A 24,739-nucleotide genomic window follows, 5' to 3' on the forward strand; every position below is an offset into this window, starting at 1 on the left:
CGGAACCGATTTACTTGGATGATTCCAGGGCCGAATGGTCCAACTGTCCAGGTCAACGGTGATTCAAAAACTATGCTCAACAAAAGGAAGAAAAAAAGATTCCTTTAGTGGATAAACGGGAGTCTGGATCAGGTAGGAAGTAAAAACAGTATCTATAAACGGGCTAATACACCTAAAATTACAATGTACAGGAGAGAGAGTGACCAGTAAGGGGAGCAAGTTAGGTTTCCCCGATTTTAAGATTTTCAACTGCATTGGGCCCATCAGTTAACAAATTCCCAACCCAATTTGCACCCCTAATAAATCCCCCAGTTGTTACCTAGATTTCTTGGATCAAAATCAAATCTATGTTTTTAACAGCTGGATATTGGATCAAATTTGGATAGAGCTGTCTAGATTCGATGCAATCTGTTTGCACTCTTAGTTGAGAATCTTAGGCTAACTGGCTCAGTTTGGAAAGAGTACAAATACATAAAAAATAATACAAGGTTTTGCACTCTACAAATTTGTATTTGTACTCCTAACTGAGCCTCAGTGACAAGAGTGATTAATTCCCTTAATGAATATGAGCAGTGATGAAGATTTCAATCTCAATGAAGATCATGAAGATGACTGCATACAACATTTGCATGGAGCTAAGATTATACACTTGCTCGAGTTTTCGCCAGTTTCAATTATATGTGAAAAGCACTAGAAATACCATAAATTACAGTATGAAAACCAAATTACCCTAAATGCAAAACTGTAACAATAAATAAGGTTTTAAGTTTAAAACAAAACCAAATATAAATATAAAGTCATACAAAAAAGTAAAAGGAATGGTTAATATGACTCATAAAAAAGCGCTCTCAGACAAGATACAATATGCTACAACATTGTTCACATTGGAATAACAGAATTGTAATGCTCGCCTAGTCCAAATGCATGCCTATGATATGACAACATGATACTTGGATTAGAGGAGCCAATCTCAGTGTTAGACTTGTATTCTTGTCCCATCTCAACATCTGGGAAGGATCCTGAAAAGATCAAGATATGTTTTCTCAAGCAATGGGTCAAAGCACCCAGTTCTAATTGTCCTCCCCATGCTGCTGTTGATTCCACTTCTCTACAATATTTTTCAAATCTTTCTGAAAGTGAATTATCATAATCTTTTTCCATCATATTATCTGACAGAAAAAAGGGAAGGAAATCTGATGCATGTTCCCTCATATAAGCAGCCACCATTTGCCGAAGTTGTTGATAATTGTAAGGTGAACATCCTCCTGAAAAATAGGCCAGTTGATCCTCAACAGCCCGATAGAGACAGTGTCCATCTGGCTTTATTTCATTAACCTTCAATCCGAGGGGCTCAATCTTTCTCTCCAACTTCTCGTTTTCAATTATACGATCGCTAACAATGTTACTCTGTTCTTCCCGTATTCGTTGCTCTCTTGTTGCTTCTTGCAGAGCTTTTTTCTCACGCCTCTTTACACTCCTGGGTTTTGAATTGTCACGTTGACTAGTCACAGATACTCCAGCTATCGCCTTCACCAAAGTATCAAGATTATTGTTCTCCATGCCATTGCTATTGGTATAGCCTAATGAAGCAAGTTCCTCTGCATGCTTTTCTTTGAGTTTCGAAGAAAGTCGAGATATCTCATCCTCCACCTGTTTCTTCTTGGCCTTCTGTTCAGCCTTGCTTCCTTTAGCAGCTGCCTTTTTTAAAGCAACTTCCTTGTTTTGTAACTGGGTGATCTCTTTCCTACAAACAATCATACCTTGAAGTTTAGTAATTAAGAATATTTCCTTAAAAAAGTAATTTGATAAAAGAATTTCATGGAGAAGCTGAATCACATATTGGTAGTTAGAGAATAGCCATTGTAATTTTCTTTGAAAAAGGTAAAAAAAAAAAAAAAAAAAAAAAAAAAAAGAAACAGAAAACTCTTTTTGCAAGCCATGGTTTTTCAGTTAAAGCTACAAACCATTTACTAGCACAAGGTCATAATGGAATCGGCATAAATGACCTTCCTCTTCCTACATGCCCTTGAAGGTGAATGCGCTAATAGTACAGCAAAATTACTTAATGGATCTTATTGATTATACTGTTGCTACCAAAAATTGGATTTGAGTCCTCGTTACTGAAACATAAATAACAGATGCTAGGTAACTGAAAATCCCTCCTCTTCAGTTGATCAATAGTCAGAATGTTGTTCATTACAACCACCCAACCAAAAAGCCTTAACCATAGGTGGGGTAGAGTTACCTCAAAAACCTTTTACCTCAGTTCTATCAGCCAGATTACTTATTAAAGACCTTACAATGGTTAAACCATTCTTACATTCCTTACACTACCTAACATGAGGTTCCCCAGGAGAGACAATTCCTTTTTCTATCTTTCCTAGCGGAACTCTTCAAATAATTCAGCAACTAATCAAAGAAAAAAATCTGGTGTTAAATAAGAGAATAGAAAAGATTGAAGAAAAAGAGAATGAAAGAAGAGACAAGGAGTGAAGAGAGAATCACTCCTTGTCCAGATGTGCTCCTAACAGTTGGGCGCCTCACAGCATCCTCACAAAACCTGAGGACGCCATGCATCCCCAGAAACATGTGAGCCATGTTACACTAGCGGAGGAGCCTGACATCCATTAGGTCCGCATTCCGTTAGGCCCCCTCCCCCCATTCAAAACTTCTAATTTTCTTTCTCTATTCCCGCTCAATGCCCCCTTGCCTCTCCTCTTTTCTCTCCAGCAGCAAAAGTATGAAACCCTAGCTCCCTCCACCGGTTGCAATTCTCCCCTGGCAACGAGCAATATCACCGGCGATAATGGACACCAGCGACAATGAGGATTAAAACCCTAGCTCCCTCTGCTCTTCTTTTCTCTCTAGCAACGATCCCCTAGCTCCCCCTCATTCCATTGGTTGCAGTCCTCTCCCCGACGGCCAGGGATCTCATCGGTGAGAAAAGAAACTGACAAACGGACATCGGCAATTCACGCTAGGTAGATAAAAACAAGGATCTCATGAACCAAGTAAAAATCACAAGCCAATAAGAAGTAAAGGAAAATGAAATGGGAAAAATAGCTGAACCTGGTAATGGTCACCAGTGATAGTAGACTACATGTAAAAAACGGAAAAACTCTAGTGGAGGGAGCCCTTGTATTGTCGCCAGTGTCTATTATCGCAAGTGGACTCGCCAACTGCCGGGGGAGCATTGCAACTGGCGGAAGGCACTAGGTTTCATGCTGTCATTGCCAAAGAGAAAAGAGGAGAGGCAAAGGGCTTTGAGCCGGAGAAGAAAACAGAAGTTTCGAAAAGGAGAAATGGAGACTAACGGCTGTTAGGATCCTCCTCTCATGTAAAATGGCTCACATGGTTTTGGGGATGAGTGGCATCCTCAGGTTTGTGAGGATGCTGTGAGGTGCTCGACTATGAGGAGTAGATTTAATAATGGAAACTAATAATTATATTTATAATTTTAGTAATTTGTTATAAAAACAATTTAATAATTTAGATTAAATATACTAATAATTTTGAATAAAAATAATAAATTATTGCTAATTACTCAATACATAATTATTTTTTTCATTTTATCCCTTAGTGTTTTATTTATTTATTTTAGTTTATTAATCATTAAATGTTATAATTAAATTAATCTATAGATTAACTTCTTTAGTCATAATTAAATTAATCTAAGTCCAAGCTCAAGGTTTAAGACTGTGAAATAAATCCTCATCCCCATCCTCGATTGGGTATCATTATCAATCCCCATCCATGCCAAGGCAATATCCATCCTCAACCCCATCGGATTGTGGAAGCTGAGTACCCAATGGAATGGGGAACATTACCATCCTTATTCACATTCAAATCCTATTAATTGGTTAATTGTCATAAAACTGTAATTTGAAACCTAATAAATAAAATTAAATTTTAGAAAATTTTTATCTAGCAACTATTAAAAATTAAGAAATTCATAAAAATTAGTAATTCATAAAATAATAATAAAAATATTAAAAATATTAAAAATAATAAAATAAACCACTTGCATTCTATTTAAAAATTATAAAATTTAATTAAATTATTAAAACTAATAAAGACCTAATTATAAATGTCTTAAGACTCCTACTTAGGGATGATCATTTATAACTTAGCCTAAACCTAGCTTAACCAACAAATTTTCGAGCTCAAGCAACTATTTTCTTCTGAGCTAGGTCTAGCTCAGATCTACACCAACCCCACACAATGTAGACAGTAGACTATAAATGGTTTGGATTCAGATTTGAACCAACTGCATCTGCATCCGCATTCGATTATGAAATCTAGATCCACATTTTGCATCTGATTATTATGTTGGGTTTTGGATCTTCGCATTTAATTTGCAACCATCTTATTGTGTTTAAATTTTGAAATGACAAAAAATAAAAATGTTTTAAAAAATCAATTATTTTTAAAGCACGTATGTATAATAAATGTATATAAATATAAAATATTATATTTATCAATTATAAACTTTATATAGTTACACATAATATATATGTATACATAATTATTGAATTCTAATTACTATTGTTTGGTTCATTTGGAGTTGGAATTGGAATCAACTAACAATTTTATTCATATTTATTATTTTATTAGTAATTTTTTATAATTATTCTATTAGTCTTTAATAATTAATGTCTCATTATTTATAATGACTTCATATTAATATTTTATTTTTAATTATTAATATTAATAATTTTATTTTATTATTTATTTATCACTTAGTTAGTAGTAATATTATTATAACAAATTATTTTTCCTACCCCAAAATATATTGTATTAATATTTTATTTATACATTATTATTAAATTTAATAATTAGTATCTTTGTTTGCTATTATTATTTAGTAATATTTTATTATAGTGCTATTATTTTATTATTATATTATTATTAATTTAATTATATTTTATTACTTTATTAATATTAGGATTTTGGGGATTTTGTATCATATGTTCTTTAGTCCTTAAGGGGGTGATTTAGGGACTTTTGGGTACAAATTAATATTAATTATACTAATTCTTATAAATGGTCATCCCTAAGTACAAATTAATACTAATTTTTATTAATTTCTTAACTTTTAATAGTTGCTAGATAAAAACTTGCTAAATTATTATTATTATCATCATCATCTAAATTATTATTATTATTATTATTATTATTATTGTATGTCATGTATCACATGTTATCGGTTTCTATACAGACTCGTTTAGCTTGTCTTCTTTGTATAAGTGATAAAATGGGTTCTACATTTTAAATTTTTCATTAATTTTTTATTTTTATATCATTTTTAATGGGTCTTCTGTTTTATATATGTCTCTTCTTTAGTATGGGCACTATGCACAATAAAGGTCTCAACTTATAAAAATTATTAATTAATTAATTAAAAATATATTAATACAAAGTTATCTAATAAAATAAAAAAGAATAAACAAAACAAAATACAACATTAGTACATGGGTTCTATTTGCAATATATCAAACCCATATTTAAATCATAATATTATTAAAACTATCAATTAATATTTTTTGTATTTAAATTTACTGTTTTTATTAGTGTTTATTAAGTTTTATTTTTAAGTGGAATTGAAATGTTTTTAATTTTATTAATGTTTATTAAGTTTGATTTTTATTAGTGTTTTTAGTTTTTACTAAGTTTTGTTAATATTTATTAGTTTTAAGTGGATGTTTAGTGGATTTTTAAATTAATATTTTTATTTTTGTTGTTTTATGTTTGATTGTTTAACCTCAACCTATTTATATTATTTGACTTATTAATATTTTACTTTAAATGTAATGATAACATGCATTAAAATAGGAGACATTGGAAAACACAAAGGTCTCTCTTTCTCTCTCTCTAATAGTGTGCAGCTTTATTAATCTAATCAAAATAGGTAATGATTACTTTTTATATTTTTAAAACAAAAGAAAATAGGGAAAATGCAAAAAATAAAAAAAATAGATAAATAGCTTCTCTCAAAGGAGAGACATGCTGACATGGATAGTCCAATTTTATTATATATATATATATATATATATATATATATATATATATATATATATATATATATATATATATATGTGTGTGTGTGTGTGTATATGTATATATAGATAGATAGATATTTATTTATTTATTATTTCCACTCTCAAATGGAAGCATTCTTTTTCAATCATACGTCTACCCACTTTCAAAAAAAAAAAAGAAAAAGAAAGGCTTGTTTTAAATGATGTAGGATCCAAAAAGTGGTTTTTTTTTTTTTTTTGCTATTGAGGATACATAAAGTGGGTTATTGCTTAAAAATAAAGCCTGATTTATTCTCTTAAATTAAATAACAAAACTATATAACAAAAAAAAAATCAAGCAAACAAAAACCTTAGTTTACAATGGTCCCATACTTTGTACAGGGTGGTGGTCATTCTATAGTTGCTGGAAATATGTGAAAAATTACATAAGTTTTCCTAGTAAGGTTGCAGAAAAAAAGAGCTATAAAAACTAAAACAGGCCATGGCCCAATAACAATAAGTCATAAACTAAAAAAGAACCATAAGAAAACTTATAAAGAAAAATAAGGGTCTGTTTGGTTTGCAGTCGGAATAGGAAATTGGGAATCAAAATCCCTTGGAATTGGAATTGGAATTGGAATGGTTTATTCTCATATTCTGTTTGGTTCAGACAGAAATCGGAATCAAAATTGGAATAAGTTGGAATGGGATTTCATTCCCAAGGGAGGGGCAGGGAATGGCCATTCCCTCAACTGGGGGAATGCCATTCCAGCAAGAATGGGAATGGGATTCTGATTCCACCCAACCAAAAAGTTGGAATTGGACCCTCATTCCAAATCCGGTTCCAGACCCCTATTCCCCTGAACCATACAGGCCCTAAGAAACTTAAAAAAAAAAAAAAAAAAAAAGATAATACTTTCAATACTCTCCCTAAAGCTAGAAATTCTTGGCCTCTCAGAACTTTCACTAAACGGTGAAAAGCAGAAAGAACCTTAGTGATGGAAACACTTGAACATATTAGCAACATACATCACCAAGTATCTTCAACTGAAATAAATCATGACCAAAGAACCAATCCCCAGTTCTTGTAATTGTAAGATTTGATGTTCCTCCACCTTCAATTGGACATCTGAGTTCTTCCCCATAGCATGCAAAACAAGACTGGCCTTGTAAACACTCTATAGGTCTTGGAACTTCAAGAATCCACCCATCTAAGCTCTAAAATGATTCAAGCATACTACAAAATACCTATGTGCCACAGCAGATTCCACCAAATATTGAACAAAAAACTTCCTCTGAGAATGCCTTCAATTAGTTCTCCAAAAAAAATCATCTAAAACCAGGCAATTCAGTAATGAATAATTTCTCCACCAATTATAAAATAATTTTGGTCCCAATTTGAGTTGATACTAACATAAAGAGGGCGAAGAGGTGGGCGCTTGCTCCCTAACTTCACAAAAAGTCTCTCTATCACTTCCTGTCTTTGTAGAAATATGCAAATGACTAACGAAGCCAAGTCACCATCCAGAGAACAATTTTCAATGACCATGATGAATACGTAAGTATATTTCTGATTTTCTTTTGAATTTTGGGCAAAATCTCTAGGACATCATCCTAGGCATCAAAAAATTCTAAATGATTCTCCAAACATCTTCTAAAAATAGGCAATTTAAGGATGCAACATGATTACTATTTTAGAAAATGATTACTATTCTAAATGATTCTCCAAACGTCTTCTACAATAATTTTTTTTTTTTAAAAAAGGTAAGGTAAATTTTATTAAAAACTTGCTATATGGTAATCCCCATAACAGGAACCCCAAGAGGAGAAAGATTTAGAATAAGGAGATTAAATTAACAGGCCTAATAAGGGGGAGATCAAAGACAAAGGAAACTAAAACAAATTCTGAATGAAAACTGGCCAAGAACAATATCAAAAAGAACAATAAACACCAAAGGAATCTCATAGTTCAATCTGATCATGATCAACTTCAGATTTGATCAATATCTTTTTTTTTTTTTGATAAATGATTGAATGAGCTGCTACCTCTCATACATAAAAGGAATCACATTACAAATGTGCCCTGAACAAAATAGACCACTCCACCCCTTGCTTAGCCAAAGCATCTGCCATCCCATTTGTGGATCTCCTCAGCCCATTGTATCCTCAAGTTCATATTCCTGGTTAACCATGTAAATTGTTTTCATTTCAATCCAGTAGCACCAAATTATAGACTTTGGATTTTTTAGCCATTCTTATCTATCATCACTTTTGAATCCCCTTCAATCATCATATTTGTCAAGGAGACGGATAGGCGACAAGGTGCCCCTTGAGGCTTGCCTCGCCTAATCGCCAAGAAGTTTTTTACTTTGTATTATAAAATACTTTTTTGTTATTTATTTTTTGAGATTATAATTATAAAATAGACTTGATTAAACTAAAATAATCATTTTGTGTGTTTATATACTAATTTCTTTTTATTATTTTTCTTATTTGTTAGGGTTTAATCAACACAAACATTGCTAAATGCTGTATTGAACCCTCAAAGACTTCAAAACCTGAATCAATAAAGAAGAACTCAGATTTTGTTCTTTACCAATACTTTTTCTTTTCTTCTTTCATATAATAAAAATAAGGGTTCAGCCCCTTTATTTTTTTAATTTTTTTCCTTCTTTTTCTTCTCATGAATAAGTTGATTTTCTATAGTTTTCTTATGAAAATTATGAATAATTATCAAGGAAATATGGTTATGGTACCTAGGGAACTACCCTAGGATCTATGTTTTTTACATTAAAAAAAAAAAAAAACATCGCCTAGGTGACAAGGCACCCCCCTATTGCCTAGCCTCACCTTGGTACCTTGAAAACTATGAGTTTAGCTCACTAGCTATCTTCACCCCTAGGATTGCAATTGCAGCTAGCAGTTCCTCTTTGAGGGAGTCACCCGTACCCGCAGGAACAGAAAAAAAGTGCTATAAATTTACCTTCCCCATCTCTCAAAACCCCTCCTATTCCATAAGGGCCCGGATTACCTCGGCTGCTCCCATCAAAGTTCAGTTTAACAAAACATTCAATTGGTGGAGCCCAAACAACCTCCATTCTGTCCTTTCTCTTGGAACTTTTAGCAACTGCTTCCCAATTCCTCCAAATATCATCAAAGGAAAGCTGGGAAAACAACTCCAGAGTTTTGATCCAATGGATCACCCTAACCATCACACAAATCCTGATTTCTTCCTTGATTCTCTCATTTTCTAAGAATATTCTTGCATTCTTCTCCCAGATGGTCCAAATCAAGGTTGCTTTGACACATCTCCACATTATCCTCCCTCTTTTCTTTGGCCAAGTAAAAAGGGAGGGATCAAATAACATATTAACCTCCGCTGGTAAAGTCCGCCTGCACACAAACAAAGAAAAAAACCAAAGCCAAATATCTGCAACAAAAGGGCAGGAAATCAGTAAATGAAGAGAACTCTCATTACTGGATTTGATCAATATCAACATCTCCATCATTATCTAAGTGATCTTGTTGTTCCAATACCTTCTTGTTGAATAATTCAGCAACAACTTACTTTTTTTTCTGAAAAAGGTAAAGTATATTCATTTGTGTAATCAAAAAGCCCATGTGCAAAAAGATTGTGTACAAAGCATGCATCACCACCAAATTTTTTTGGTCTGCAAACCCAACTTCACTCCATTAAATATTTTTTCTTTCCACCCTATCATTCCAAAGAAAATTCCTCTGCAATTCTGCAGTTTTTCTATGCAATCAGCAATAGAACTTGGTATTTTCAACAAGGACATATAGTAAATAGGAAGGTGGACAGGACACTTTTAATTAACATAATATAGCCCCCTAAAGAGAGAAACTTAGTAAATTGCCCTTCTAATCATCCAATCCACTATCAATTCTATCAATCACAGATTGCCACATAGATGGTGATGATGATCAAGCTCCAATAAGCAGCCCTAGATATGTAAAATGAAACTCAGCGATCCTACATTCTAATGCAGCTGCACACTCCTTGAGAAGATCCTGAGAAATCTCTCCAACTCCAATCATCATATTCTTAGAGAGATTTAACTTTCAACCCTGAAAGCAGATCAAAATAGTGGCCTTTTTACCTGCAGTTTGCTCTCATGGTACAAGCAGCAATACCTAATATATTTAACTTTCAAAGTAAGATGCATAGAGACCATTACCCAGTCAAAGACTTCAACAAATTTTATACCTGAAGCCATTTCTACATGCCAGAGTTTCTTGATTCCCATCCTTCACTGTATAGTGACTAATATTTTACAATCAAACCTGTTCACGGGCCAGGCTTCAAGCTGGACCCATTTAAACTTTGGAAAAAGCTAAGCCCAAGCCAGGCCCATGAACAGGTCTATTTACAATGTTAACCATTTAGTTTTAAACCAACATCAGGCTCTTCCCATTAAAAAGGACACTACATTCTTTTATCTTGACCAGAACAGACTAGAGAAGTCATTGGCGAGAGAGTAAATGAGCTAGCTATCAATAACATGCTTGAGAAGAATCAATGTCTCTTGAACATAGGAGTTTAGAGTTCCTAGCCAAAATTTTGTTATTAATTATTTCAGTAACAGGGTTAAAGAAAAATCATTTTGTTTCTGCCATAACCTAAGTAGGACTCTCAGACAAGTAATAATTGTCAACCAGATGCTCTCACATTCTTTGGAAACAGCCTCTCTGTATGTGCAGGGGGGTTAGGCTGCATATATCTGTCCCTCCTCAGACCCCACATTGGTGGGAGCCTCATGCACTGGGCTAACCATGCTCTCAGACATTCTGCTTTACGGATATTCATTCCTCAAATGGAAATTTTAGATCCATTGCAGACAATAAAAGCGTTATTCACATAAAGGCTGGACACGATACAAACTCAATGTGACAATGGGCACCCACATGGACAACTAATGTATACAAGACAAACTCAATCTGTAGCATTTCCTTTTTATCTCCTTTCATATTTGACATAAATGGACAGCTAATGTACAAGATGAAACCCATTCATAAAATTTTACTTAGCAACAAAAGCAATATTTTTTGAGTCAATATTTTCTCATCTTGCTAAGTCAGACACTTGGACACATGACAAATTCCAACTCCCTTCAGAATTACAGATTATAGCATAACATTTTTATACGTAGTATGTTAAAAAAAAATTATACTATAAAACAGTGGTTTAAAAGGGGCACATAGGCACATTTTAAGGTAATGCACTTTGCCTAGGCCTTGGCACAGCCCCTTTGAAAAGGCACAAACCTAGTGTGCCTAGGCGTGAACCAGATACACCTTGTGTCTCAATTCAGGTATGTGCCTTTTCAAAATTTTGCACATTTTTGTTCTTTTTGAAGTACAACGGCTTGGGCAGGGGCTCCACCTCTGGATCCCGGACCAAGCCCCTTGAGACAAATGCAAACAAATCCATGTTAGGGTCATAAATTCTTAATCCCCACAGAAAATGATTTTATAATTTCAATTATATTTTAAAAATGTCTTTAATTAGGATGAATAATGAACAACATTTGATGAATTTGGAAAAATGATGTTTAACATCACATTAGCTATTTGAAATAATGCAATTGGAAAAGAAATTGGAATAATTGAAAGTTTGACATGCTTGAATGTGTTTTATATTCTATTTTTATTTTATTCTTGCATTTTCACTTAGAATATGTTTTATATGTTATGTTTATATATGTTAATTTGAGCTAATAGGCTTTTTAAAACATTTAGTTTAAAATTAAAGTATGATTTTTAATTAAATATTTTAACATTTTCTTAATGTATAGAATTTTTTGCAGTTTTTACTGTTTTGAATTTTTTAAAATTTTGCACCTTGCTTCAAAAAGGAACGCACCTCGCCTTGTGCCTTGAGTGCAACAAGCCCTTTGCACATTTAAAACACTGCTATAAAAAGTCTTTATATGTTAAATTTTCAATAAATTTTGCAAGATATAGGTACTGATAAAGGCATGTTTGAATCTGAGAGTGGCCACTTTGTGCCAAAAATGACGGAGGTTAGGTCCACATCCAGCACACCCCTCCCAAAACCCAAACTAGGAAAAGCATTGAGTAATGGCCCTTTTTTGTAAGTACTGATACTTAGCTCCAAAACTAGATATTACATATATTACATGACATGAGCATATTAAATTGGATATCCATACCTATACAGCTGTACCCACATCCAGGATCTTAGAAATGGGGAGTTGTATCCCTGTTTCTTGTATACATGTCCATGTCAGTATCTGTATCTTCGCATCCTAGATAAAATTTTGTTTTCAGATGGGTTTGAAGTTTGAACTCCTCTTAATAAATTTCAATTTCCCAAGATTTCATCAGAATTTCAAGAGTCAGAACAAAAATACAAGAAAATTTATATTTTTCTCTCCTTTCCATATCAAGATCTAAATGCCTATTTCTCCTACTTCCCTGATCTAAATCTCTTTGAAACTTCCTATTTTGTATAAATTTCTAAATACAATCAGTTCTATTTTCACTTGGGTGGTAATCCAAACTGAAATGGAATGCCAAGGTTTTGAAATTTTTGACAAAATTCCAACCTTGCTTGTAATTGGCAAATAGTTGACAAAATACTATAGCTTCCAGCTTTGCTCCTAAGATACATCATAAGTGAGGTATTTGACCATGGGTCCTCCATTCTGATTGCACAAATAGGGCCAATTTTATTTCAAAAACCCAGTTTCTTCAAGGAGCCAAATGAAAAGAAAGTTTCATTGCAAATTCAAAAAAAAAGGCCTCTACAGATTGGCAGAAGCCCCTTGCCAGGACCTCCGACCCAAATAGATCCCATTACCAATTATGAAGATTCCTTAATAAGTGCCGCACTGCAGCCCATATTTCTAATAACCTATGAAGCTATATCAATGATGCTCACTTACAATACCAATCTTCACCAAATTTGTGTACAATCAACTACTCTGGAGTATAATAGAATGGTCATATTAAAGATGCCATATATAAGCAAAACAAAATGAAAAAAAAAAACAAAAAAAGGGAAAAAAATGACCACAATCTTGAGGCACAAATATTTTGACAAGGGCATAAACTAGAAGCAAATTGATCCTCATATTAAGTACTTGAAATAATAAAGAGATGCATCTCAATATGCAAATAATTACCATACCGATACAAATCTAAAAGGATAATAAGTACTTCATGCATATTACAATTAAATGTTTTCTACTACCAATTCACTAACAAAATCAAGTTTATCATACAAGCAAAATACCAGATAAAAATAAACCTCCATGTGGCAAACAGTATTTATTTTGCCTCCTGTATTTGCATTGCCAATAAGTTTATCTTCCTAAAACCCAAACAGAGACAGATCAGGGAGACAGACAGAGCATAAAGAAGAGCTTGTTACCGGTGCCTAGATAGCATTTCCTCCCGAGTTTCCAGCTTCTTCTGGGGTACACTTCCTATATTTTCTTCGGAACTCTTCCGGGGTGCATTTCCTACAACTTCTTCAGAATTCTTATCCTCCAATTCTTGGCTCTGGTCCATTTGGGGTTTCCGAAATCAACCAAATACGAAGAAAATGAAGGCGCCGAACACTATTGTAGCCTCTCAAAAAGAAACAAATCAATAGGGCTACGTGGGTAAAAATGCAAATAAAAGCGAAAAATGCACAGGCAATCACTCGAAAGAGCTTTTATTTTGTTTTGTTTTATTTTATTTTTACGACTAAATGAACCACCAGAAAAGTCAGTTACCGAGGAAAGAATAACAAAGTCGAAGAAGAATGAGTTAGAAGGAATGAAGGATACCCAATTGACGAAAACCCCCCTCGTGAATTTTGATGACAGCTTCAATTGAATAGTTATCACTTTTTAGGATGTGGATTGATTGATTATAAGTTTGAGAAATTTCCAGTTTAGTACCTGAACTTTGGGATATTGTCAAGTTAATATTCGAATTTTAAAATATGTCACTGCAGTACTTAAATTAGTAATCCGTCCGTTATCTCGATCACGTGATATGTCACAATAAAAAATTTCGAAATGTCAAAATTACCCTTTAACTGTTGTATCGGTTTTAGAGGAGGGGCTAGCGTGGGCATCATCTATTCAATCCCTACAACTAGGTTTTCATTTTTCTCTACGCATTCTATTTACCTAGTAGATTTTAGTTTCTATCTTGTAGGCCCCGTTCACATTTCCATAAGTTACTTACCCGGTAAATGTATTTATCCAGATAATTTGTTTCTTAAGAAATATTTAATTCGATAAATGCATTTACCCATATTCTTTTATTTCCCATGTAAATAAAGTAATGACCATTTTATTCATAAAAATCTATTATTACAATGGGCATTTTTGTCCCTTTCAAGTGTTGGCAACTTTCCTTTAAGGTGAGAAACTTAATTATTCATCTAAGAGATGGGCAAAAAAATAAACTTTCCCTGGTCCCCACATAAATGTGAAAAAATAACATGGGCATTTTTGTCCCTTTCAAATGTTGGCAAATTTCCCTTAAAGTGAGAAACTTATTTATTCACCTAGGAGATGGGCAAGAAAATAAACTTTCCCTGATTCACACATAAATCATAAAAAATAACATGTGATTTTTGGTCAATGAGACTTTAACTTTCCTCTTCTCAAAATCCAAAAAAAGAACACCCCCTTAGAATCACACAATTTTCTTTCTCATATTTGTCTAGACTCCATTGGTCATAGGAGCTTGCCAATCGTACCAACTTCTTTCCCTCTTGAATTTGTCTTTGAGGCTTTCGTCCTTCTAGTCGCAGATTTAGTTGACTATATAGTGTTTGATTTTTAAAATGTAGGTCTTATTTTAGTGTCATCCAAGATGCATGTGGAGTGATCAAGTATAGGATGCATAGTTTTTCTTTTATAGGGTTCTTATGCAACTATAAATGGCTCACCTAGCTGTTGTGCTCTGAATTCAATTGTTTCTGTTGCTCCGTCCCAGTAGAAGTCAAAAAGGTCGTCCACAAAATAATCATCCTCGGCAAGACTGCAGCACTATTTGCGCCATTAACATACCACTCATCATCCCAAGACACTTGTTGGTTTGATTTCAATTTTCAAAGCCATCTGCGGCAACAGATTAGTTCCAACACCCTCGCTCCAACACACTCCATTTCTGGTTTTGCCTATAAGCGAATAGAAGAAAGAAAGTTCAGCCTGGAACAGTTTCAAATAATATTTCCACAAGTTATTCTTCCGGGTACTTGGAAAGACGATGATGGAAGATAAGGAGAAGAAATTACATAGGAGTAAGTAAAGGAAGGGTTGAATGAGAAGAAAAGGGGGAGATGTTGGTATAGCATTCAATGAAGGCTGAAAGTGTCCACGGGCAAAACAAGTGCCCTCCAGGGTGGATGCCGGAGCGTGCAAGTTTGGAAGCCACCAGAATATTGAGATTCAGGTTTCCGATGAGGTGATATGTGAAAGGATATCAATTCATGCGTCCTTCCGTGAACTCAACAAGCCAAATAAAAGATGCGGCATAAGAGAGAGAGAAAGATTTCTCAAAAGAAAACCCTAAATGTAAAGGGTATAATCAAATAAGTCATCTTCGGTATCGATTTCTCAAGCAAATCCATCGGTGGCAAACAGTGCAACTTCGAATAGATGCTTGGAATGAACAATGTCATCACACTTGTTTAGTACCAACTTGTAGTTTTCCAAAGTTTGGATATTATAGTGACACGTTTTGAAGTTTGGGTATTAACTTACACTACCCCCAGAATTCAGGGTATTAAAATAGAATTTTCCTTATTAGATTTTTCACATCCTTGACATATGTTTTTTTGAACTATTGTTGATTCAAACGGTTGGACCATTGGCTAGGGAATTGTCGAGGCAATTGATTCCATTTCACACTTAACCTATTTTTTACCTAAAATTGTTGACTTGGTTAGCGATCTATTGACCCAAGTACCATCCATCCCAAAAATGGTTTTGGCCATTTTTATTTTTATTTTAATTTTTTAAAATTCAAATCGAACAATCAAACTATTGATCCAAAAACCAGTAGCCAAAGCTTTTTTTGGTTCCAGTTACTTCTTTTGCAAGAAAGACCCCCCTAATTTTGGCCGTTAGACAAAGACCCTCTTCAATTAGCATTCTGCCAATTAACTTTGAAAAATATTTTCTATTTAAATTTTTTAAAATGCCTAAACTACCCTTTTCTAATTTATTTTACCTTTTTTGTTTTTAAAATCATCTTATTTTTTTAATACCTTGGACCAAAGTGACAACGCTGGTACAATCTTTCTCCATCGTTGAGACAACTCGAAACCGCCGCAAAACATCAGCCACGACCCACCTCAACTTTATTTGGCAAGTCTTTTTGAAATCTTCTGAGCTTTTAGATGTCTTGTAGACCAAAAATGGTCTTTTTTTTGTTTGGCTACTGAAAGCCCGCTAGACTATATGGCAGATCCCAAAAAAGCCCCTAAAAGACATGGTCTAGATTCGAGTTTCTTAGCTTCCCGATACTTTTGATTGAGAGAACTGAGAAGCTCCAAGCAAACTCTCTACGTTCTCCTCTTCTTCTTCTACTTCACAAGTACTAATTGCGACTCTCCATTCACAATGTTCATGTTCTTCATTGTGTTCTCCTTTTTCATCAATATTTGTCACTCTTCACCATGTTCAGGTATAATCAACCACCATTTCCCATTTTTTAGATTTCATTGGTGTATTAGGGCTTTAATGAATTTATAAGAATTTAAATTTTGACCTATAGCTTGTTTGCCTTCATCGGTTCATTGTCGTTTAGTTATCTCATTTAGTAGCCAATGCTCATATGTGGATTTGTTTGCTATTTTCAAGATTAGTAAATAAATGTCGTCGTTCTTTGTTTTTGTGTTTTGCTCAAAGAACGGATTCTGCAGCTACTGAAATTAACCAACCAAATACCATCTCTCTGCTCTACTCTTCTTTGCCTCAATACACGACAAGTTTCTTCTCTCTTAATTCTTCCTTCCAACTGCAACATTATACATTAGCCATCGTGTTTTAGCTGCTCCTTCAATTTCAACCGGAAGAGCTTTTTTTCCCCTCTTTGAATCGCATAAGATTTCTATGATTACTACCTTTTTTCTCTATTTTTTCAATAACCATTTTGAATTTTTTTGGAAGCACCAACAGTTTTTAAATGGAATGCTATTAACAATTTTCTTCAACTTCTTGAGATTTCCTGGTAGGACCATCTTCATCTACCCCTTCACAAGATTTTGAGTACGTGATCCACATTCCTAATGCCTTTGATTTTCGATAGCATAAGTAGATGACTTTGTAATGCATCTTTAGTCATACCTGAATATTGAAGATATAGTTCAGGTGGATAGTGTTACGAACCTCCTCCTGTTGCCAAAGATAGAGGCTAGAATTCCCCCGAGCTATGTCTACAACTACTCAAGGGGGCTAGGTCTTCCAAAGAGTGAAAGGAATGGTAGGATCCATCGTATGGATGCCAAAATTGTTGCGAAATGGGTGGGTGAATTTCAAAAAAAAACTTTCCTACATTCCCTCCAACTGGGAATCGCATTCCCTGATTTTAGAATCAAGATTCAAGGATCCTACTTGAACCAGAATCAAAACAGATCTGAACCAAAAGAGAATGGAGTGATTATACCTGATTCAGAGAAATAATATCTCCCAAAGTTGGTGTTCACACCCAAAGAAGACACTAAGATCTGCTCTTGCTGAAGATGACACAGTAACTGTGGAACAGAACCAGCAGAGTGCGTCCTACACACTAAATCCTTCACAAGAATCCTTTGGAAACAATGAGCACCGAACAAAATCAATTTTCCAACAAAGACTGGTATCAAGAACTCTTTCTTGATCTTTCCCTCACAGAGAAATCAAACTGTTGGTGGTTGGTGGCGGCTGGTGGAGAAGAGAGCTAGAAAAGAAAGTGGCAAACTGCTTTTCTCCTCTAGGGTTTCTGAGATCTAATCTTCAGAATGCATGTGTTTTCTCTACGAAATCCCTTGGGTTCGAATTCTTGTAATTCGAATTAGGGTTTCCTCCACTTGCTTAATGATTAAGAAAACCTCCTAATCATATCAGGAGTTGCACTTATCCAAATCTGTATTTGGATTAGGATGCTTCTTAATCTTATTTGCAGATTAGATAACCTTTTGGGCTCATCCTAATCTCAGATCTGCCCCCCGTTAGTGACTGATTAAATCAATCCAGTTTGAAATGGGTTTTAGGCCCATTAAGTAATAAGTGCTTAATAGTCTTCCAAACTGTTGTCCAGTTGGGCTTCTTTGTATGGCGTGGGACCCAAGCATTGATCTGCACACCAGCCACATGGGTTCGGCCCAACCTCTATTACAAGGCCTAGCCAAATTCACTAGAGAGCCCAGTGAATCCCCTGAGTCCATCACATGGACCCTATTGGCCCAACACTTACACTAAGTGATCCCTGGGCCAAGCCATCTTATAAAAACCCAGGGACTATGGGCAGATGTAAGATTAGCCCATCATGTATTATCCTAAATGGCCTTACACTTAATCTCTCGACCCATAATGATCAAGCATTGCCCGACAAAGAGGACCTCTCCCTTGGTTGCAAGGAACAATGCTGCACTCTCTACTTACATGGATCCCGGGAATTAAAACAATTTGCAAATATTTTGAAACCATATGTATAGTATATATCATATATATAAATTTTGCAAAACAAAATTCCAACGATTGAAATCAACTGCCGATAGTTTGGTTTCCATCAGAGAAAGTGCATCCCCGACCCTTACTTTTGTCCGACAAAGGGGCTGATCCCGTCACTATGATCACCCACTCAGATGATTTCTCAGACTGTCCCAACATACCCAAGTTTTGACCGCCGCTAAGGATCTCATTGATTGGCATATCAAAGACAGCCCAATCCGACACCTAGTGCAGTACCATAATCGGGTCTAGGGGTCAGGTGTAACTTTCTAGTTTTGCCCATCAATCTCCAAGGTCCATGGCAATACTAGAAATCTGGTCCAGTTCAAGGGTTCAAGTAATCCTACACTGCGTGTGCCTTGGGTCTCACCCTGGTGGCTGAAACAACCCACCCTAATAGTTGGCAGCACACCAGTGTCAGCCTTGGTAGGATAAATCTCTCCAGACTTATCCAACGACTGTGAACATTTAAAACCAACACAAGTCTCATTAAGTGTCCAGTTTTAGGGTCTTACACAGAAGTATACCACACAACATGAATCAAACGTATACTTTATTTATTTATATTAAATATCAAAAGTACATCAGAATTGATTGAAGCTAAGGGCATACAAAAACTGTCCAACAAAGAGGACTCTACTGAAACATGTTCAAGGTAAAATTGGCATGCCTTTATCATCAAGAGTTGGCTTTAATAGAAGCCTCCAGGAGACCGTTACATAACAGAATTAATACGGTTATCACAGAATGATTACCGAATCAAAAAAGTTCTAGAAAAGGTTGCCTAAGCATTAAACCCTCCTCCATGAGTGGCCATGTGTTCTACTGGATGGTCTAGGTTATTGGGGACCCATATTACTCCACCCCCCTTAGGATTAACCTTGTCCTCAAGGCTAACACCTAGGTATTTTCAAATTAGGTCTTCCCATCTCTCCCAAGTGGCATTGATGTCTAGTGTACCTTCCCAGCGAATCAAAACTTCAGTATCAGCACGGTTTCCTTTCTTGGTCATTCTTCAATTAAGTATGGCCTTAGGGTGAGGGGAGAGAGTTCCATTTTGCATCAGTCGAGGCAAGATTGAGCTGCTAATGTAGTGTGATCCCAACTTCTTCTTGAGCCAAGAGACATGAAAAACTGGGTGAACCTTACAGCCTATCGACAAGTCTAGTCGATTTGCCATAGGTCCGATTCTCTCTATAACTTGAAAGGGACCATAGAACCTAGTTGATAACTTCTGGTTCTTTCTAACTAATACCTTGCTCTGCCTGTATGGTTGTCGCCTAAAGTAAACCCAATCCCCCTTTTCAAAGGCTCTATTAGTCTGGTGGTTATATGCAAACCTCTTCATTCTCTCTTGGGCTACAGCTAGGTGGCCCTTGAGTTCAGAGAGAGTTTGTTCTCGATCCCAAAGTTTAGCTTCAACTGCTTCTACCTTAGTTGTCCCATGTACATAGCTTAATAGGTTCAGTGGGGCAGTTCCATAAACAGTTTGAAATGGAGTTGTCTTGGTGGCTGAGTGGTAAGTTGTATTATACCACCAATCGACTAATGGAAGCCACCTAGACCAGGTTTGAGGACAAGAGTTGGAAAAATATCAGAGATAAGCTTCAAGGGCCTTGTTTAACACCTCTATTTGTTTGTTAGTCTGGGGGTAATAGGAGAATCTCATGTCTAGTGAAGAGTTCTTTCCAGAAGAGGCTACTAAATACAGGGTCTCTATCACTCACTATGCTAGACAGGAGGCCATGTAGCTTTAACACATTGTCCATGACAATTTGGGCAATATCCTTGGTGGTGTAGGGGTGACACAATGACAAGAAATGCCCATACTTTGATAGGCTATCAACTACAACCAGGATGGTAGACATACAGTGAGATAAGGATAACCTCTCTATAAAATTCATGGAAATGGAAGCCCATATTTTTTTTAGGTACAGGTAAGGGCTGTAATACCCCAGAGAGAAGGATATTCTCACTTATTATGCTGGCACAATCACATTCACGAACCCACACATTTAACTCCTTGTAGTATCTCTTCCAATAGAAAATGACCTAAACTCTCTGCAATGTCTTGTGCTACCCAGAATGGCTAGTTGTAGGTGAAAAGTGAAGTTCTTCAAAAACTTCCTTCTAAGAAGGGAACTAGGACCAAGTACCATCCAACCCTTACACCATATGATGCCATCCTTAAGAACTTGGAACTAGAATTTTCTCCTGCCTTTATAGATATGGTAAGTTTGAGAAGTTACGGTCTTCAAACTATCAATCCATGATAGGATAGGAGATGAAATGGCCATATACTCCCCTTCCTCTTGCCTTGACAGTGCATCAACTGCAGTATTTTCCTTCCCCCTTTTGTAGGAAATCTTAAAATCATAACCCAACAACTTGGCCAACAATCTTTGCTAAATAGGAGTTGTAATATTTTGTTGTAGAATAAGCTTTAGACTTTGGTGATCAATTTGTATAACAAACTTCCTACCCAATAGGTAAGGTCTCCACTTCTGGAGAACCATTACTATTGCCAAAAGTTCCTTCTCATAAGTGGATAATGACAGGTTTCTACCCCTTAAGGCCTTACTCAAGAATGCAGTTGGCCATTTCTCTTGAGTCAACACTGCTCCAATTCCCAAGTCATTAGCATCATATTCAATATAGAAGGTTTACTGAAATCTCGTAAGAATAGGACTGGTGTGCTTACCATAGCTTCTTTGAGCTTCTGAAAGGCTAGCTCGACTTCCTTTGTCCAGGACCAAACCCCGTGCTTTAACAATGTTGTTAGAGGCCTTGCAATCCTTCCATATCCCATGAGAGCCAAGAACCCCCCCCCCCAGTCCTTTCAATGTTTTGTGGCCACTGCACCATCCCCTGTATTTTATTCAGATCCACCCTTACCCCTTCATCAAAGCTAGATGACACAAGTAACTCACTTCATGTATTACAAAGGAACATTTCTTGCATTAGGAAAATAGTTTATTCTTCTTGAGTACACCTGTTCATGGGCCTGATAGCCTGACGGGCTAGCCCGGCCCAACCCGTCTTAAATCAGGCTTGGACAAAATTTTAAGCCCACGGGCTTAGGCTTGAGCTCTAAAAATCGGGCCCGACTATTATTTGGGTCAGGCTTGGGCTTTCCCAAATAAGCCTAGGGGTGCGTGGGTTGGACTGACTTTATGGTCAACCTAGGCCCGACCCTAAAATTTGGTCTTAAGGCCCGGGCTCGCCCCAAACCCAAGGTCAAGCCCGATTTTCCCAACCTGAGTCCAGCCTATCCTGTAATTTGATGCACTTGGGTTGGGCTCGGGCTCGGGTTGGGCTCGAGTGGGTCAATGAACCCATTCTAAAATTATACATATATAAATGTATTTATGCAAATATATATATATATATTTGATGCACTCGGGTTGGGCTCGGGCTCGGGCTGGGCTCGAGTGGGTCAATGAACCCATTCTAAAATTATACATATATAAATGTATTTATGCAAATATATATATATATATATATATATATATATATATATATATATATATATACATACATATATTTATGTATGTATGTAAATATGTTTGCAAAATATCTATACAAATGTTATATGTACAAATATGTAAATATGTATGCAACATTTACATATATACACGTATATATGTATAAATGTATGTAATTGGGCTGGTCTCGGGTCGGGTTTGGGCTACCTAAGGTCTAGGCCCGAGCCCAACCCGAAAATTAGAAAAGCCCAACTTCTTGGGCCCGAGCCCAACCCAAGGACTAAAAATCCAAGCCCAACCCGTGTAAAATTCCAGGTTGGGCTAGTTTGAGCTCGGGTGGGGCCTGCCCAAGTTGCACCCCTAAATAAGCCCGACCCAATAATATTAAATATATAATAGAAATTTAATATATATGTTAATAATACATAATATATATTATATGATAATAAAATTAATAGCAAAAAAAAGTATTAACCATATATAATTAATATGTTATAAAATACCTATCAAAGTCGAGCTTTAGGCTCGGGCCCAGGCTTTAGGCTTAATATAGGGTTAGGCTCAGGCTTAAGATTTAGGCCCAATGGTCGGGCCAGGCTTAGTATTTTTCTGTTTATAAAGAAGCAAAGCCCGACCCGACCCATGAACAAGTCTATTCTTGAGGATATGGAGGACTATTCTCAAATGATCGCAGTGAGATTCCAATGTAGGACTATATATGAGGATGCCATCAAAGAAGACTAAGACAAACCTCCTCAGGTAAGGCCGAAATAAGTCATTCATCAAGGATTGGAAGGTGGAGGGGGCATTGGTAAGGCCAAAAGGCATGACTACGAACTCATAGTGCCCATCATGGATGTAGAAGGTTGTCTTGGGTATATCTTCCTCTTGGACTCTGATCTGATGATAGCCCGATCAAAGGTCGAGCTTAGAAAACACTATGGACCCCTTCAGCTCATCAAGCAGTTCATCTATCACTAGCATGGGGTACTTACATTTTACTGTAACTTGATTTAATGCCCTATAATTAACATAGAGCCTCTAACCCCCATCTTTTTTCTTTACTAGTAAAAAAGGACACGAAAAAGGGTTTTAATTGGGTCTAATTACTCCTTATTGCAATAACTCCTTAATTATTTTTTTTTCTATTTCATTCTTTTGATAGGAGTAGTGGTATGGCATGAGGCTAACTGGTTTAGCCTTGTTTACCAAGGTTATAGCTGTTGGGCAGTTTTTGTATGCCCTTAGTTTCAATAAGTTTTGATGTACTTTTGATATTTAATGTAAATAAATAAAGTACATGTTTGATTCATGTTATATGATATATTTCTGTGTAAGACCCTAAAAATGGACACTTAATGATACTTGTGTTGGTTTTAAATGTTCACAGTCGTTGGATAAGTCTTGGGAGATTTATCCTGCCAAGGCTGACACTGGTGTGCTGCCAACTGTTGGGGTGGCTTGTCTCAGCTGCCAGTAGGTTTACTTGAACTCTTGAACCAGACCAGATTTCCAGTATTGCCCTGGACCTTGGAGATTGATGGGAAAAACTGAAAAGTTACACCTGACCCCTAGACCCGATTATGGTACTGCACTAGGTGTCGGATTGGACTGTCTTTGATATGTCAATCAGTGAGATCCTTAGCGGGGGTCAAAACTTGGGTATATTGGGACAGTCTGAGAATTTACCTGAGTAGGTGATCATAGTGACGGGATCAGCCCCTTTTTTCGGACAAAGGTAATGATCGGGGATGCACCCTCTCTGATGGAAACTAAACTACCGATAGTTGATTTTAATTGTTGGAATTTTGTTTTGAAAAAAAAAAAAATATATATATATATATATATATATATATATATATATATATATATATATATTTAAGTATGGTTTCAAAATATTTGCAAATAGTTTTAATTCCTAGGATCCATGTAAGTAGAGAGTGCAGCACTGTTCCTTGCAGCCGAGGGAGAGGTCCTCTCTTGTCGGGTAGTGCTTGATCATTATGAGCTGAGAGGTTAAGTGTAAGGCCATTTGGGATAATACTTGATGGGATAATCTTGCACTTGCCCATAGTCCCTGGGTTTTTATAAGATGGCTTGGCCCAGGGACTACTTAGTGTAAGTGTTGGGCCCATAGGGTTCATATGATGGGCTCACGGGGTTCACTAGACTCTCTAGTGAATTCGGCCAAGCCTTGTAACAGAGGCTGAGCCAAACCCATGTGGCCGGTGTGTAAATCAATGCTTGGGTCCCACGCCATACAAAGAAGCCCAACTGGATAGCAGTTTGGAAGACTTGAGCACTTGATCCTTATTGGTCCTAAAACCCATTTTGAGCTGGGCTAATTTGATCAGTCATTAACAAGGGGAGAATCTAAGATTAGGATGAGCCCCAAAGCTTATCTAATCTGCAAGATAGGATTAAAGAAGAGTCATAATCCAAATATAGATTTGGATAAGGGCAACTCCTGATATGATCATGAGATCTTTTCTTAATCATTAAGCAACTGGAGGAAACCCTATTCGATTGA

At 35.9% G+C, this 24,739-nt stretch overlaps 1 protein-coding gene across 4 annotated transcripts; it reads right to left on the reverse strand.

Annotated features, from left to right (window-relative positions):
• Nucleotides 1-725: 725 nt before the first annotated feature.
• Nucleotides 726-15,549, reverse strand: LOC148873433 (OVARIAN TUMOR DOMAIN-containing deubiquitinating enzyme 5-like). 4 transcript variants are annotated; one of them, XM_088965231.1, is made up of 3 exons: nucleotides 14,956-15,549; nucleotides 13,435-13,624; nucleotides 726-1,744 (listed from the first exon to the last, which is right to left on the reverse strand). In XM_088965231.1, the coding sequence occupies exons 2-3, from the start codon at nucleotides 13,572-13,574 to the stop codon at nucleotides 880-882; spliced, it is 1,005 nt and encodes a 334-aa protein (XP_088821357.1). In that variant the 5' UTR covers nucleotides 13,575-13,624; nucleotides 14,956-15,549; the 3' UTR covers nucleotides 726-879. The 4 variants fall into 4 exon arrangements, with proteins under 4 accessions (XP_088821357.1, XP_088821356.1, XP_088821359.1 ...); XM_088965230.1 differs by lacking the exon at nucleotides 14,956-15,549 and adding an exon at nucleotides 13,838-13,895; XM_088965233.1 differs by lacking the exon at nucleotides 14,956-15,549 and adding an exon at nucleotides 12,212-12,307 and having other exon boundaries at nucleotides 13,435-13,654.
• Between the last annotated feature and the right edge of the window lie 9,190 nt (nucleotides 15,550-24,739).

The sequence above is a fragment of the Nelumbo lutea genome, chromosome 1 (genome assembly GCF_056320005.1).
Source record: "Nelumbo lutea isolate HS-2025 chromosome 1, American lotus-T2T, whole genome shotgun sequence".
NCBI lineage: Eukaryota > Viridiplantae > Streptophyta > Magnoliopsida > Proteales > Nelumbonaceae > Nelumbo > Nelumbo lutea.

Coding starts and splice junctions, on each gene's coding strand:
- LOC148873433 (XM_088965231.1), bottom strand. CDS start 13,574: ATGGACCAGAGCCAAGAATTGGAGGATAAGAATTCTGAAGAAGTTGTA. Junction 1,745..13,434: donor GAAATGCTATCTAGGCACCG/GTAACAAGCTCT, acceptor GATTGTTTGTAG/GAAAGAGATCACCCAGTTAC.